This window comes from Tetrao urogallus (assembly GCF_951394365.1).
Source record: "Tetrao urogallus genome assembly, chromosome: 13".
In the NCBI taxonomy this organism is placed as follows: Eukaryota; Metazoa; Chordata; class Aves; order Galliformes; family Phasianidae; genus Tetrao; species Tetrao urogallus.
The window spans coordinates 16344539-16358459 of record NC_136826.1 but is presented as its reverse complement, the minus strand read 5'-3'; the positions used below and the strand labels follow the sequence as shown (position 1 = coordinate 16358459).

Genomic DNA, 13921 nt, shown 5'->3' with positions numbered 1-13921 from the left:
CGATTGCAATTAGCTCAGGTACAGCAGTGAAAGGAGGAAAGGAGAGGTGAGGAGATGCATGCAGGCCTTGGTACCCAGCTTCAGTGTATGCCCTGCTATACAGCTTCATGGAATCCTTAAAATAAATTACTAACCAAATAACATGTTGCTCTGCGGATTCTATTTATCTTTATTCATCACAATTTCCACACCTCCTTTTTCTCCTTTGCCTTGTTATTAGAAACAGTTTGCTCCAGTCAGTTTACAGCTCCTCCCCTGTTTTCCTGGGCCTGTTGAGGATTGCATTGTGACTGCCAGCCTCACACAGCACAGGGGAGACCCACGCTGGCCTAGAAAGCTCCGGGCTTCTTGGCTGTCCTTGGGATGATGTGAGAGCAGCCCATCAAACACAGCAGCCATGGGTGCACTTAGCATCCCACCAACGTGTGCAATGGTTTTCCTGCTGGGGATCTGCAATGGGAACAGAAGGTCACTGCCAGTACCAAGGAAGACGATGGCATCCCCATCACACATTGCCTCACGGTGCCAATGCAGGAAGCATTTGTTTGCCACAGGTTTATCACTAGCATCTACACTTTGGGGCAAAATAATGGCATTATTTCTTCTGCTTTACTCATGTAACAAGTAACTGCTGCATTTAATAGCAGTCTGGCTATTTATGGCATGTTGGGAGGGAGAAACGGCCACACTCGTAAAGCTGTTTCCTCAACATAAAATGTCTTGTTTAGTATCTGATTATAGCTCATCTTATTGATACGTGCTTGTCTCTTAGTATCTTGTATATTGTTTTATTTATACCCACAGGCTGAGACCTAAGAGCACATTGCATGGACAGGCTGCTCTAGCACTTACCTTTTCTTGCATTGGCCAATCAACGTAAATATTAAGAGGCTACTTGACAACCCCAGGATGACCGGAATGAGGATAAATAGCTGCTTGACTTCTTTTCTGCTTACTGCAAAGAGAAATAATAACAAATAAGAAGTTCCTGTCTTGCAGAACAGGTTGCATTGCTTTTTAAAACCTTGGGCCCCATGCATTTAATCTTCTTACTTCTTACCCTAAGTGTATTAATTTTTTCACTACAGACAAAAACTGATGGCTGTTGGTTCCCTACCAGAGAAGCACTCCTGTGTCCATTCGCTCCAGAAGCCCTCATCAGCACAGAAACTGTTTGTTCTCCCTCTGACACGGACACAAGAAACACGGCTCTGATTTGCTCTGGAGATGGTGAAAGCAGTTTCCACTTGGGTGGATATGGACTGAAAAAGAAAACGGAGAGTAGTGAGGAGTTCTGAGCAGCCAGAGGTAACTCTCTGGCATGGCCTGATGCTGCTGAACAAGCTTTGCAAATCCTTGGATTACATTTTGGCAGTTTGGAATGGTTTCTTAATAGCTTTGGACCATCCTGTACTGGTAATTATTATGGAGCTGAGCCTCCTGAAAGCACAGACACTCATGGGGCCCCTCTGTGTATGGTCACTGTTTGTGTCTGATCATTTGTGAAGCTAGCTATGGAGATTCATGTGTAGAATGCGACACTTAAAGAACGTTTCCTCCACCCATCCCCTACAACTGAATGATTCTTGCTGTTAAAACCATCGCTGAATAACACAGAAGGAAAAAGCCCTATGCATCAACATATGCTGTGTGCCAGGTCGCTTCTCTGGAGCGCTGAGCCTTCACCCTTTCACTGGATCATGTTGTGCTACCAGATTCAAGGAAACAAACCAAACCAAACCAAACCACGTAGAGGCCATATATACACACAGACAGGCCCCCACCTCCCCACCCCACAGCAGGCTGCTTGCAGCCCTGTGTGCTCCCTACCGCCCAGGCAGCCTTGGCTTCCCTCTGCTCCTCTGCCAGCTGCACCTCGTACTCCAGGCACTGGGGGGGTGTTTGGCCACCAGGTGGGCTCCACACCACGCGGAGCTCCTCAGCTGCAGACATGGAGACCACCAGCTGCTGGGGGGGTGAGGGCTTGGCTGGGGGAGGAAAGAGAAGAAGAAGTCAGGAGGTGCCACCAACCAGGTCCCGGTGAGAATGGCTTTGGGTTATCACTACCAGGCTTTGTCCCATGCTCCCACTGACGGGGTTTGATGGGGTTTTGGACTGCCATGATGCTGCAGGAGCAAAAGCTCCACTTGGAGGCTGGGTTGCTTGTTGTTATCTGGATGTGCAGACAGGGCTGATGGCCAAATGATGTGTTTGGCACGCTGTTCTCACAGGGCAGCCTGGACCCCTGCAATGCATCATTGCTATTGTGTTGTCCTGACACTGCATTCTTTATGCCATGTGCCCAAAGCCACATAGGACAACACAACATCCCTGATTGAATCCAGAAATCCTGCTAATTAACCCAGGAGGGTAACCCATTTATCCTCTGGCAGTTACATGTGGGTAAATGTTGCTCCAAGCACCTAATGGAGCTGTGGCTGTTCCTGTTCAGTGCAGGAGTTGGACCAGATGGCCATTAAGGGTTCAAATGATTCAGTGGAATGCATCAGCACAGGAAGTGCCCATAGCAAAGAGCTAGCATGTGCATCAGACTGTGTCTTTAGCTGCACTTTGCTTTGTTTCCCCATTTGTAGTAGGGTGTGGGGGGCTTGAAACCCACCTTTGTTTTTTGTTCCCATGGCTCTGGCAGACCACACTGCACCTTTCACTGGACTCTCCCCTGCCCCTGGCTTGCTTTCAGCAGCAATGCAAGCAGAGCTCTCCTGTGCTTGCAGGAGCAGAGCAGTGGCTTCAGTTCCAGCGGGAGGAAATCAAGCCACATCTGCAATTGTGCTGCTGGGTCCAAAAAACCCATAGCTGCTCTGCTCTCTGCCCAGCAGCCCACTGATGTGAAGTCATCCAATGCCAAGCAAGGCACTCAGCAGCACCTAGTGACCTGAGCGCTGAGCAGCATCACCTCCTGAAAACACTGCTGGAGAATCAAGTCCAGCAATGCACGTCCCCTTCTCCATTTGCAAGAGCACACATTAGTTTGAGCCCCTCATGCAAGCCATGGGCCTTCAGTGGCCATGCAGGTCCCCCACGCCCTGCTGCCCTCCCACCAGCCTTACCCAGGTTGTGAAGGCGCAGGGTGGCATACAGAGGCCTCAGTGAGGTGGCTGCCACAGACCCATTGACACAGATGCTCAGGTCTTTGTATTCTGCCTGGCTCAGGTTTTGCAGCATGCAGCCCACGTTTATACCATGATCCTGGATATAGTTGTCACACTGCACTGCGTGCTCCAGACCCTCATACCTAACAGGAAAACATTAAAAAAAGGCAATCAAAGCAATAGAAATTAGTTTGGGGTAAAGCCTTTTTCTGATATTTTTTTTTTTTTTTAAGGACAATCAGATAGGAGCAAATGGACTTAAACCATGAGCATCCCTTTTGTCCTGCCTGCCCTACCCACCAAAGCACAGCGTTGTGCATCTTTCCTGCTATGGGAAAAGTGTGGGGAGGAGGGGAAAAAACAGCTGATTGTAATGGAAACCCGAGGGATCAGTAGTGATTGTGTAAAAGCAACCCAAACCACCTCCTGGCTCTGGAGGTTACAGTCCTCATGCTGGTAATGCCACATGGGGCTTCCCATTGCCTTAAGTGACTCTTGTTGGGTTGTTGCCATTGAGGCAGAGCTGGGTCTGGCCTCCGTACTCTGCTCCTAATGAAAGTCTCTCTGCAAAGCACGTCATTACGTGGGGAAAGAAATCATGTGGTAGCACTGTGAAAGTTAACTCCCAGGGATCAAAGGACAAGGCTGTGTTTCCACCCATCCTTCTTATAAAAGAGGACTAAGATCCAAATGCTGCTTTGGTTACAGGCAGTTAAATAACAGCAGGTTTGTTGGTGTCTTTTTTTGTGGAATTGGGGTTGGTTTGTTTTCAGCAACAAGTAATGAAATTTTCCATGGTTTTCTCCAAGTAGTTTGTAAATTTGGTGTTTTTGCTTTGAAGAATATTTCCAAGAGCCACACAGAAACTATTTTTAAATAGCTGCAGCTATGCTTTTCTCCACAAACAGCCTGAAGTCACAAAACCCAATGGCCCATCATTCTCACTATAACATCACAGGAAATGAAGCACAGGTTATATTGGCCAAAACGCATAATTCTGGCTTTGTTTTTCTTGCAGAAAAAAAAAAAAAATGTTAAAAAAACAATAGAATTAACTGAGAAACGTGCGTTATTACTACTCCCATGGCACTTTCCATGCCATGTAAGTATGCTGAGCAATTCCAAGAGTGGTTCACTCAATTGCTGGCTGGATATTATCCTATTTTGCTGATACATACCAATAGTATAGTCCATAATTTACACCACGAGGAGCAAGGAGACCCGGTTGCCACGTGCACTTGAGGTATTCCCAGTCATGATAGATGCAATGAAAATTCTGAACCTTAGATTCCAGTTTCCCTGCCAAATGAGAAGATAATGACTATGTAGCCAAATGTCAGCCAGAAATATCATTGTACAGCTTTGAACAGTAGTGTGCCTCAGTCAAGACAAAAAAAGTGGGGTCAAAAAGTAGGAAGGCTGCTCCTAACCTTGCAGTGGGACCCGAAAGGTGGCATAAACCCATTCACTCTGAACTTCCACGTCGTTGGTACACCATCCTTTGAGCAGGGTCTGGACCTTCACTTCAGCAGTCCTGCTGAGGTCAAATCCGACTCTGAGTTTTAGTTTCTTAGTAAAAATAACCTGGTTGAAAGACAGATTTGATAAGCAGCTCTTGTTGCTGAGCTGAAGAGTTAGCCACCATTGCACCGTGGCTGCTGGTAGGCTCACCTGGGTGCTTTCATCTTCCTTTTCATTTCTATCCTGCTTCTCCTGCCCAATGCTATTCCAGCACTTGTATAGCCCAGTGCTTCTGCTTGGGCTGCCCATCCTCACTGGCTGCAAATCCTCCCTTCCACCCCAGAAAAAGGAAGCCCAGACTGGGGATGAGGGCTGGGAGAAGGCTCCATCTCCCTTCTTTTATACAGGACAAAAGTAAGCTGGGGGAAGTTGCAGCAAATGAAGAGGGAGAAAGGGTTGCACAGACCCAGCCAGGACAGAAATGATGGGCTGCAGAGTCAACGTGTTTGCTGCAAGAGGAACTGCAGCCCACAGTCAGGCTATGGTCAGCAGTCCCAGAGTGTCAGAGCCCTGCTGAGCCACGTCCTTCTGCCAGACATTGCTGATGATGGATTCCTCGATGGCCCCATGGGTTGTTTTTTAAAGTCAATGTTTCTTTGTGACCTTATCCAGCATTTTTGCAAGGTACAAGCCGTCAGTTTCCTCCCTTTTGGCTCTGCCTTGCAGACACTTTGATTATGACCTGGGGAATTCTGACGTGTTTGGTTTTTTGTTTTGTTTCTTTTTTTTTCCCCCTTATTAAAGAGCAGTTACAAACACGAGGCAGGAATCTGCACATATCCTTTTCATATCTCTCAGTGCTCCCCAGTACCTTGCACCAACCACACAGAGAGTTTCTCCTCTTCCCTCCAACCCCTCTGGCAGCTTTCCTCTCCTAAAAGCTCCCACAGCATTCTGGCAACCCTACATCTATACATCTGCAAGCTAAGGCTGACTATCTTATCACAGAGCTGAGCTGGAATCAACCTTATCTACAACACAGAAGGAAACACTGATTAATAACACTCTTCTGAATATAGCGAATGTTTAACCATTAGGATAATTAATAGGACTTAATCTTGTATTTATTTACCACGCTACATCCCTAAGGATGTGACACTGCCTGAGTTCAAGACCATATAAACAAAGACCTTCTAAAACGCGCAGCGCCTTTTATGACAAGGGATGACACTGGATATTGGTGGATTATTTTCGGCAGCAAGCAGCACACTTCTGACAGAAACAGCCCTTTTCCAACTCTGACTGCTGCTGCTGAGGAATTGCAGAGCACGCTCCTCTTTGGGAAACACTTCCAAGAAGTGATCCTGTGGAATGGCACTTAGATGTGCTGCTTTACCAGTCCTGCTGGTGCTTTAAATGCAGGTATAAACGTGTGCAAGAAATAAAGGAGCAACAGGGATCTAGGAGGATAAAGCTGTGCGTTCTCTCACCTTCCATTCTCTGTCGCCGGTGTTACGGTATTCACACTTGTATTTCACTGTGCATTCATTGGAGGTCTGTACGTTGGGTGGAGGTTTCCACTCTATATCGAGAGAACCTAAGAGCCCAGGATCGGTGATCTGAAGGTCTAGGGGGGGAGCAACTGCAGTGGGGAACAAAGCAGGGAGTAAAAGGGGTGTTGATTCAAAATAGCAACAACCTCAAAAACAAACAAAAAAAAACAATAAACGTGATGAAATTAAACATGGTGTGGGTGTAAAGGGGAACACAGCTGGTTCAGATCCAGTCCTGTGTCACCACCTGCCCTCAACCATACACACACAAGCTCTCTTCCTGCCCACTCAAAACCCAATGGGCATCAAAGAGGCATAAGAATGCCACAGTATCTTTGTCAATCCCTTTAGAGGTGTTCTAAATAATACCATAGTGCCACCATGACCTTTCACGTCTTCTGTTTGCTTGGGGTTACTAAGACACGCTGCCTCTAAGCTCTGCCTGAAGAACGTCGTTCACGCAATGAAAGCCATCGGGCTCATTCTGTTTTATCAGTTCAAAGTCAACATATGTAACAGATGGTTTTCTCTCTGCATACGCTGTCTGGAGGTGGTATTACCCATTTGGGTGCCTCCATGTTCATGGCACGATGTGTTTTCTTCACGGTGCTTTGGAGTCCACCTTTGGCCGGGTCAGTCCAGCATTGCCACCATATGTGCCCTCTTTAGAAAGATGGCAGAGAACATCATTGATTTCTTCTGAGGAAGTCCTCCCAGTGATGACCACTGCAGTCTTCAGCTCCCACACTTCCCAGCATGTGAAGCTTCGGTCTGGGAGACCAGCTGTTGTTAGGTGTCAATGTCAGATACCACCTTAACATACGTAGGGAGGTGCTGGGGTAAGGAACAATAGATTCTAATGATTTGGAGGAAAACAATGAGCTTTGATGCATTTTTATATAACAAGTACAATGTTTTGCCTCCCAGCAGCTCTGAGCCCAGCACAGAGGGTTCAGAGAGCGGCAGTGGCACTGTGGCAGCTCCAGGACCGGTGGGACATGGCCCTTGTAGTGGGCAGGGCTGGGAGCCTTCTCCTGCATGGACAGAGGTTGTTCTCACTGCTGTGCAAACAGAGCAACTTGCCTTTGTTTGGGAATCCAGACATAACTTCCAAGAGAGCCCTGGATTTGTTCAAAGTGGAATTTCTGTCTCTCCAGAAACAACATTCTGAAATTTGGTTCCATCCCTGATCTTTTTCTGCCCAGCCACACCTTTTTGAAACAATAGCAAGTAATTTTTCCAAAAGAAATTTTGACAATAATTTAAAGTTCAGACAGAATGAAAAAGCTTTGTTTTGGGATGTTGCTTTCTGGATGTTGCATTCCAGAACTCAACTCCTTTTTAAACATCAGCGCTGCCTCTTGCGGAGTTTCTCATTATTACATTCTTAGATGATCTTGTCTAGATGATCTTAGCAATCTTTTCCAACCTTAGTGATTCAGTATGACTCTATTCCAGAAGGTACAAGTCTCACTCACTCATTCTCCATGCAGGACACAGGACTGTGTCATCCAGCTTTGAAATGAAAGCTGCTCCTCAGTGTTTTCTGCAGAACTCCTTTCTTCCGGACACAATTTGCACTGAATTTGCTGAATCACATCCTGATGTGCTGGACAACTCTGCAGCCACTCCATCCTGCAGCCACCCCATCAAACAGCCATCTCATTGCACAGCCATCCCATCATACACCCATCTCATCCCACAGCCATTCTGCCCTGTAGCCACCCCTGTCCTACAGGTAACCCACTGCACCACCACCCCACTGCACAACCATCCCATTCTACAGCCATTCCATCACACAGCCACCCCATCTCACAACCATCTCACTGCACAGTCACCCCATCCCGCAGCTGGGTGCTGTTGGCTCTCACTGCAGCATCACCTCCGTGGCACCAAAGCAGTGCACTGCAGCAGCCACCAGCACACAGGATGGCTGCATCCCAGCATCGTGCAGGGAGCCTGTTTGAAGGGCAGTGCCCGCATTAGTGCTTCAGATACCATTGCCGAGGCCAACAGCTCACCGAGTAGCACTTCCTACATTATGAATAAACCCTGTGTTTTACCCCCCTCCCCCAGCACACACACCTGGGATCATTATGTACCCATTATGTGTTTGTAAATGCCAGCCTTACATTAACACTTTGCTGACAGTTCTTTCTGTCTTTCTGTTCCCTTTGAAGCCACTTGCGAAAACACCCCACTGAACACACCATGTGTTAACTGCCCATTCACAAACCCACCCCTTGCCATAACAAAACCACACAGAGCCCAGCACCATCCCAAGCCCAGGTGGCTGCCAGTGGGCTTACCTGCTGTATGCCAGGGAGAGGAGGAGGCCACGCAGCCCCACGCCAACACCAGGGAGAGGAGGGAGATGGGCTGCAAAGCCATTGCCAGCACTGGAGGAGCCCTTTGGTGCAGCATCGTGGTGGTGAAAGGCTTCTATCACTGCAGTGGGGCCGTGGAATTCCCTCTGCAGGACGCACACAGATGACAATCGCCTTTTACTTGTTTACTGATTCATCATTTCCCAGAGGGGTTTTTCTGAATTATTATTTTTTTTTTTTTTTCCTCTTCCCTGATGAGTGTAATTCTGGGGATGACAACACATGGTCGAGATTTTGGCTTTGTTTGAAATAGTTTCTGGCTTGCTAAGAGCATTCTGCAAATGAAAGTCAATCAGCAGTCGGCAGGCTGTGCACAGCACCGCTCTGGGGAAGGAGCTGGGGGACAGCACACAGCTCTTAACAGCACCTCCGTGTAGAGACATTCCCATTAGAAACCCCCAAACCAGAACACCTTTCTCCAACACACAGACATCACTCAGCCCCTCTGAACCTGGCTGCTCTGAAAGTAATGCCTCCTATTTTGTGACATCAGCCCCCAATGTCAGAGGTGGATGTTGGTGGGATTGCAGCAAAGGATGAACCTCCGTACATGGAGAAAACCAGCACCCATTGATATTCCTCATCACCTGATGAATGTTTATGGCACCCAACCAACCGGTGGATGTGGCACAGTGAGAGGTGCATGGTACATTCCAGCAGTGGCACAGTGACTATGGGACTATGACCTCTGCTTGTGCAGGTGCTTATATGTGCAGCATACAGCTCTTCTTCATCACTGACAAAAACACCTAACTAATAGCAGTGGCTATTTAGGTTATTAAGGTATTAAGTTAATAAGGAGTGGTTTGTCGCTGACAACGTGCTCTACCAAACAGTGTTACTGTGCTCTTTGTGTCTGTTGCTGTTTCCATGGAAATAAATAGAAGGCATTACTACTGGGGAGACTTACATGTATCTCTTTAACTTTTACATACAGGTACAAGCGTAGGAACAGATTAGCTAGAAGTAGAGATGCACACGAGCAAAGCACAGAGCACACAGCACAGCCAACAGCTGTTTAGGCTGCAGCCCACGTCCCCCTTTTTGATGGCAGGCAGCCCTGGGGCAGCCCTTGGCCATGCCCACTCCTCACCCCCAGCCACTGCCCATAACTGGGGTCTGAGCTTGGGAAATCCCAGCCAACCCCAACTCCATCCCACAGAACACAGAGAAGAGGATCAGGGCGCGCTGGAGGAGAAGAGGGAGGGAGCTTGAATTAAGCAGAAATCTTAACTGGGAACACATGGCAGCAGTCAAAAATACACAACAGTTTCATCAGCTAATTTTCAACTCAAACAAACGCCAAACCCTCCCAAGTGCTCCACACGCCTGTAAACAGTGCTGGTCATGTTTCTGTTTTACTCTGAAACAAGAGAGAACAAGCTCCTGCCAGAACAAATGACTGGAATTAGCTTGTAGGATACCAAATAGGTGAGCTTGTACCCTTACCAACCCTACCATGGGATGTAGGCGTCAGCCTCTGCCTCTGAAAGGTCTCACAGTTCAGCACAAAGGTGCTACGGTGATGAGAGCTGGCTTCAGAGCTGGGAAGACAGCAGACATAGCTCATTTCTGATGGATTGCAGCATCCAAAGCACTGAGCATGAGTCCAAGTGGAGGAAGATTTTCTTTTCGGTTTCCAATGGTGCTTAATTCAAACGCATCCACACTTTTTCACAAGGCAAAGAAAAACAGATGGGTTGCACAGAAAGATTTCATACAAGGGAAGTGCTCTTACCTGGACCTCTGCCTCTGAACGCTGAGCTCCTTGCAGCCCCGAGGCTGCTCTGCTCAGAACTTTGCATTTCTTGCAGCAGTGGAGCTTTTTAAAGAGCTCAGTCTGTTCACTTCAGGGATCAGATATCACTTTGCAGTGTCTTAGCATTTCCCACGCAGTCAGGGGCCTTATTAAGCCAGCAGCTGGCAGGACACTGCTATGATTTATGAAGTGTAGGTACTAACTGAACTCGGTAGGTTAGAAGTACGTTTCAAATATCTTAGTGACTCATTAAAACAAAAACCAAACTGCACAGTGTTTTTTGTACAGTACAGCCTGTCCTCAGCACCTACAAGCATCATCCGCAGGCAGAGCACATGTGGTCCAACTGCCATCCTGCAAGGGCAGCCCTGAATCATTCAGGTTGGAAAAGACTGCTGAGATCCTCCAAGTTCAACCCCAGCCCACCCCACCATGGTCATGACCACATCCCTCAGTGCCACATCCCATGGTTCTGGAGAACCTCCAAGGATGGTGACCCCACCACCCAGCTGTGCCAGTGCAGCACTACTCCCACATCTCAGCCCCTCTTGCACCTCACCAAAGGTGCAGCCCTGCACATCTTTACAAGGAACAGGTACCACCACCCTTGATTTGCCCCCTTGTAAAAGCTCTGCTGCCAAATACACGTTGCTGTCCTCTAGGAGGAAAAAAAACAAAAGTCTTATGATTCCTGTTGCTGTGCTGGGGGATCAACCCAGGTCACGGCAAGTAATAAGTGGGTGGTTCAGCTCCCTTCCAGGTGGGACAAGAAATGATGTTTCAAATGCAGAGCTGCCCTGACAAGCCCTGGGCCAGAGCACACATCTTCCTGCAGCAAATTTAGAAATATTGAGAAATGATGAAATCATCCTAAGGAAAAGGAGCAACAGCACCAGGAACAGGAGGAGCGATTCTTGGTGGGAAAGCAACCCTCAAAACACTTGTGCAGGGCTGATAGTATCACTGTTGGAATTGCTGCCCAGCTGGGAATGTTCCAAAGCAGCAAAGATAGGATCCTCCCCGTTCTGCAGTGAGCACACACAGCAAGATGCCTGGTCCTAAACTGGGAAATGGCCCCAAAGACTATGAGGTCTTGCTCATGGTTGGCCACTGCCCCACTGCTGAATGACACCTTTTCTTCTTTCTGACTCAATGAAAAGCAGCAGTGGGTGGTACAACCCCTTTGATACTGTAGGGAGGAGATGGGAGCTTTGGGGAGGTTTCCCTCTCATTGCAGTCACACAACTCTAGATGTTTCCTTCTCAGTTCCTACAAAGTGAGGGGAAAAAAAGCCTCCTTCCTGCTGGTAAATGCACGCTCTTGCTTTCAGTTATGCAATGTTAGAATTTAACACTGATGCGTTTTCATTGTGTAAGCTATTTTAGCAGAAAAGGTCACACCGGACTGATCATTTGAAACAGATGAGAAGTATTCACCAGCAGGGAGAATGCCAGTTCCCCAAATGCCAGAACTGGGTCAGTTCCTGAGAAAATTAGGTTGGAAAAAAGCAATAGCAGAGGCTCCGACACAGCCGCCGGCTTGGCCCCAGCTCAGCAGTGCTGGAGCACGCAGGGAGGAGCAGCAGCGCTGAAAGGCGTCTGCACAAACCTGCTGCTCAAATTGGCCCCCTCAGCAACTTCAGGACGTTTCTCTTTTCCTTTGTGCACTGTGGCACTGGTAAACTTGTCCTCTTTGCAGCAATGCAGAGCCAAGGTGCTGCCTGCGCAGTGTGAGGTGGCCCAGCATTTATCTGCAGCTCTATGGGCAGAGAGCTCAGCATGCTCCCATCCAAATGAAGCAATGCACTGGGAAAGAGCATATATAAAGTGATATAGATAGATAGATAGATAGATAGATAGATAGATAGATAGATAGATAGATATGTATATATATATACGAAGTGATGCTCAGTGCAATTGCTTGCCAGCCACCACCCAATGCCCAGCAGTTTCTGGCTTCATGGTTTCTCAGTGATGCCATACGACATGGGATGCTCCTTTGGGCAGCTAGGGCCAGCCACCCTGGCTTTGTGCCCCCTCCCTAGCAGGGCAGTGGGAGATGCTGAAAACCCGAAATATCCTGGGCTCTGCACAGCATTGCTCACCAACAACCACCACATCAGTGCAATGATGACATGGTTTTCATCCCAAAGCCAAAACATGGCATCACAGCAGACGCTGTGGCACCAGGATGCTCACCAGCAGCCCTGCACGTGTGTTCTGTACAAAGCCATTTTTGTTTGAGGAAATAAAGGAAGACTTCTCATTGCAAACGGCGAGGCAGTCAGCAAAGATCTCATTGCTGGAGACAAGGCAGATAAATGGGCCAAGTGCTTAAGTGCTTTCTGGTTGAAATATATGATGCAGTCTCATCCCTGTTGTGCCAAATTGGGCTTGTCAGACGATCCTCTGCCTCCCTGTGTTAAAGCACTGGGATCTGATCGCTCAGAATAAAAACTTTCAAGTTTTCAATACAGATCCACGTTAATAAGTCACTTCCTATGGCACAAAATAAAAAATAAAAGGCTCCAGCGATGAGCAGAACGTTTGGGTATCGAACAGCGCGTCTCATCTGATTGAAAGCAATGGTTCTGCAATTGCCAGTGGGAAGGAAAATCAATGACTTATAAAAGCCTCTTAATTGCCTCGTGCTTCAGGGAGGCGAGTTGCACAACTTGCTTTAGTAGAGCTCTTTCCAGGGTGCCAGAATAAGAGGATCAGCGATGCAAAGCAGACCTGTCGCCTCCAGGAAAGCAATGGGAATTGCACAGAGCGGGGCACAGGGGAGACGTGCTGGGATAGAGGAGCACCAGGCTGGATGTTGCAAAAAAGATCTCTCCTTTGCACTGATAAACAAACTCTTGTGGCTTCCACAGGACTGCGGGAAGTAAGAAAAGGAGCTCTCCAGCAGCATCCACTGTCAATATTTACCCTTGTGCTGAGTGCAGGCCTGTTTTCCTTGTCTGTCTGCTGATGGCTTCTGACTGGGACTATCCCTGCTTTGGACATCTCGAGGAAGGAGTGGCAGCTGTTTGAGTGTGTCTGTGTTATACAGCCCAGGGTCTGGCACAGCTGGGGGCTGTGATTTTTGCAGAGCAGAGAGAAAAGCACAGGTGGCTGCGGGATGGAAGGGGACTGGGAGTGCAGCTCAGCATGCCAGAGCTCTGCCTGCCTGCAGACACAACGGGGAGTGAGAAGCACTGAGATAGAGAGCTGGCAGAGCAACAAGTAGAAACGGGCCGATGGCAAAGATAGCCAGGGAGAAAGGAGAGAAGAAACAAAATGCAAAAGAAATAACAAATTCATTTTGGAACTGGAAGGCGCTGTCATATCTCTCAGCAGGAGATGAGGGGACAAGGCTGCAGCTGGGCAATGGGTGTGGGGAGGAAACTAAGCAGGGCTCATCAAGAGGTACCTTAGGAGAGCCCAAAGCCATCCAGCCTTACAGCTGTGACTGTAGCTCACCTGGAGGTCCCTTCAGGTGCAAGGAGTCTGCCTGCAATCTGTGCACAGTGCTGATGGAGCTGAACCCAGTCTGAGCTGCACTTCCTGACCCCAGCACAGCATGCTCCCTGTGATGGCTGCCTTGAAGAAGGCTTAGCCCAGTGCCAGGACCCTCCAACGATAAATATTCAGAAAACACAATCTC

At 48.1% G+C, this 13921-nt stretch overlaps 1 protein-coding gene across 2 annotated transcripts; it reads right to left on the bottom strand.

The window, feature by feature from the left end:
• Positions 1-407: 407 nt before the first annotated feature.
• IL13RA2 (interleukin 13 receptor subunit alpha 2) lies at positions 408-8551 on the bottom strand (the record flags this gene model as incomplete). Of its 2 annotated transcripts, none has more annotated exons than XM_079541957.1 (9): positions 408-450; positions 853-955; positions 1118-1262; positions 1831-1988; positions 3072-3256; positions 4292-4412; positions 4544-4697; positions 6065-6216; positions 8437-8551. In XM_079541957.1, 9 exons carry the CDS (start codon positions 8549-8551, stop codon positions 408-410), a joined length of 1176 nt encoding a protein of 391 aa, XP_079398083.1. The 2 variants fall into 2 exon arrangements, with proteins under 2 accessions (XP_079398083.1, XP_079398084.1); XM_079541958.1 differs by having other exon boundaries at positions 1876-1988.
• Between the last annotated feature and the right edge of the window lie 5370 nt (positions 8552-13921).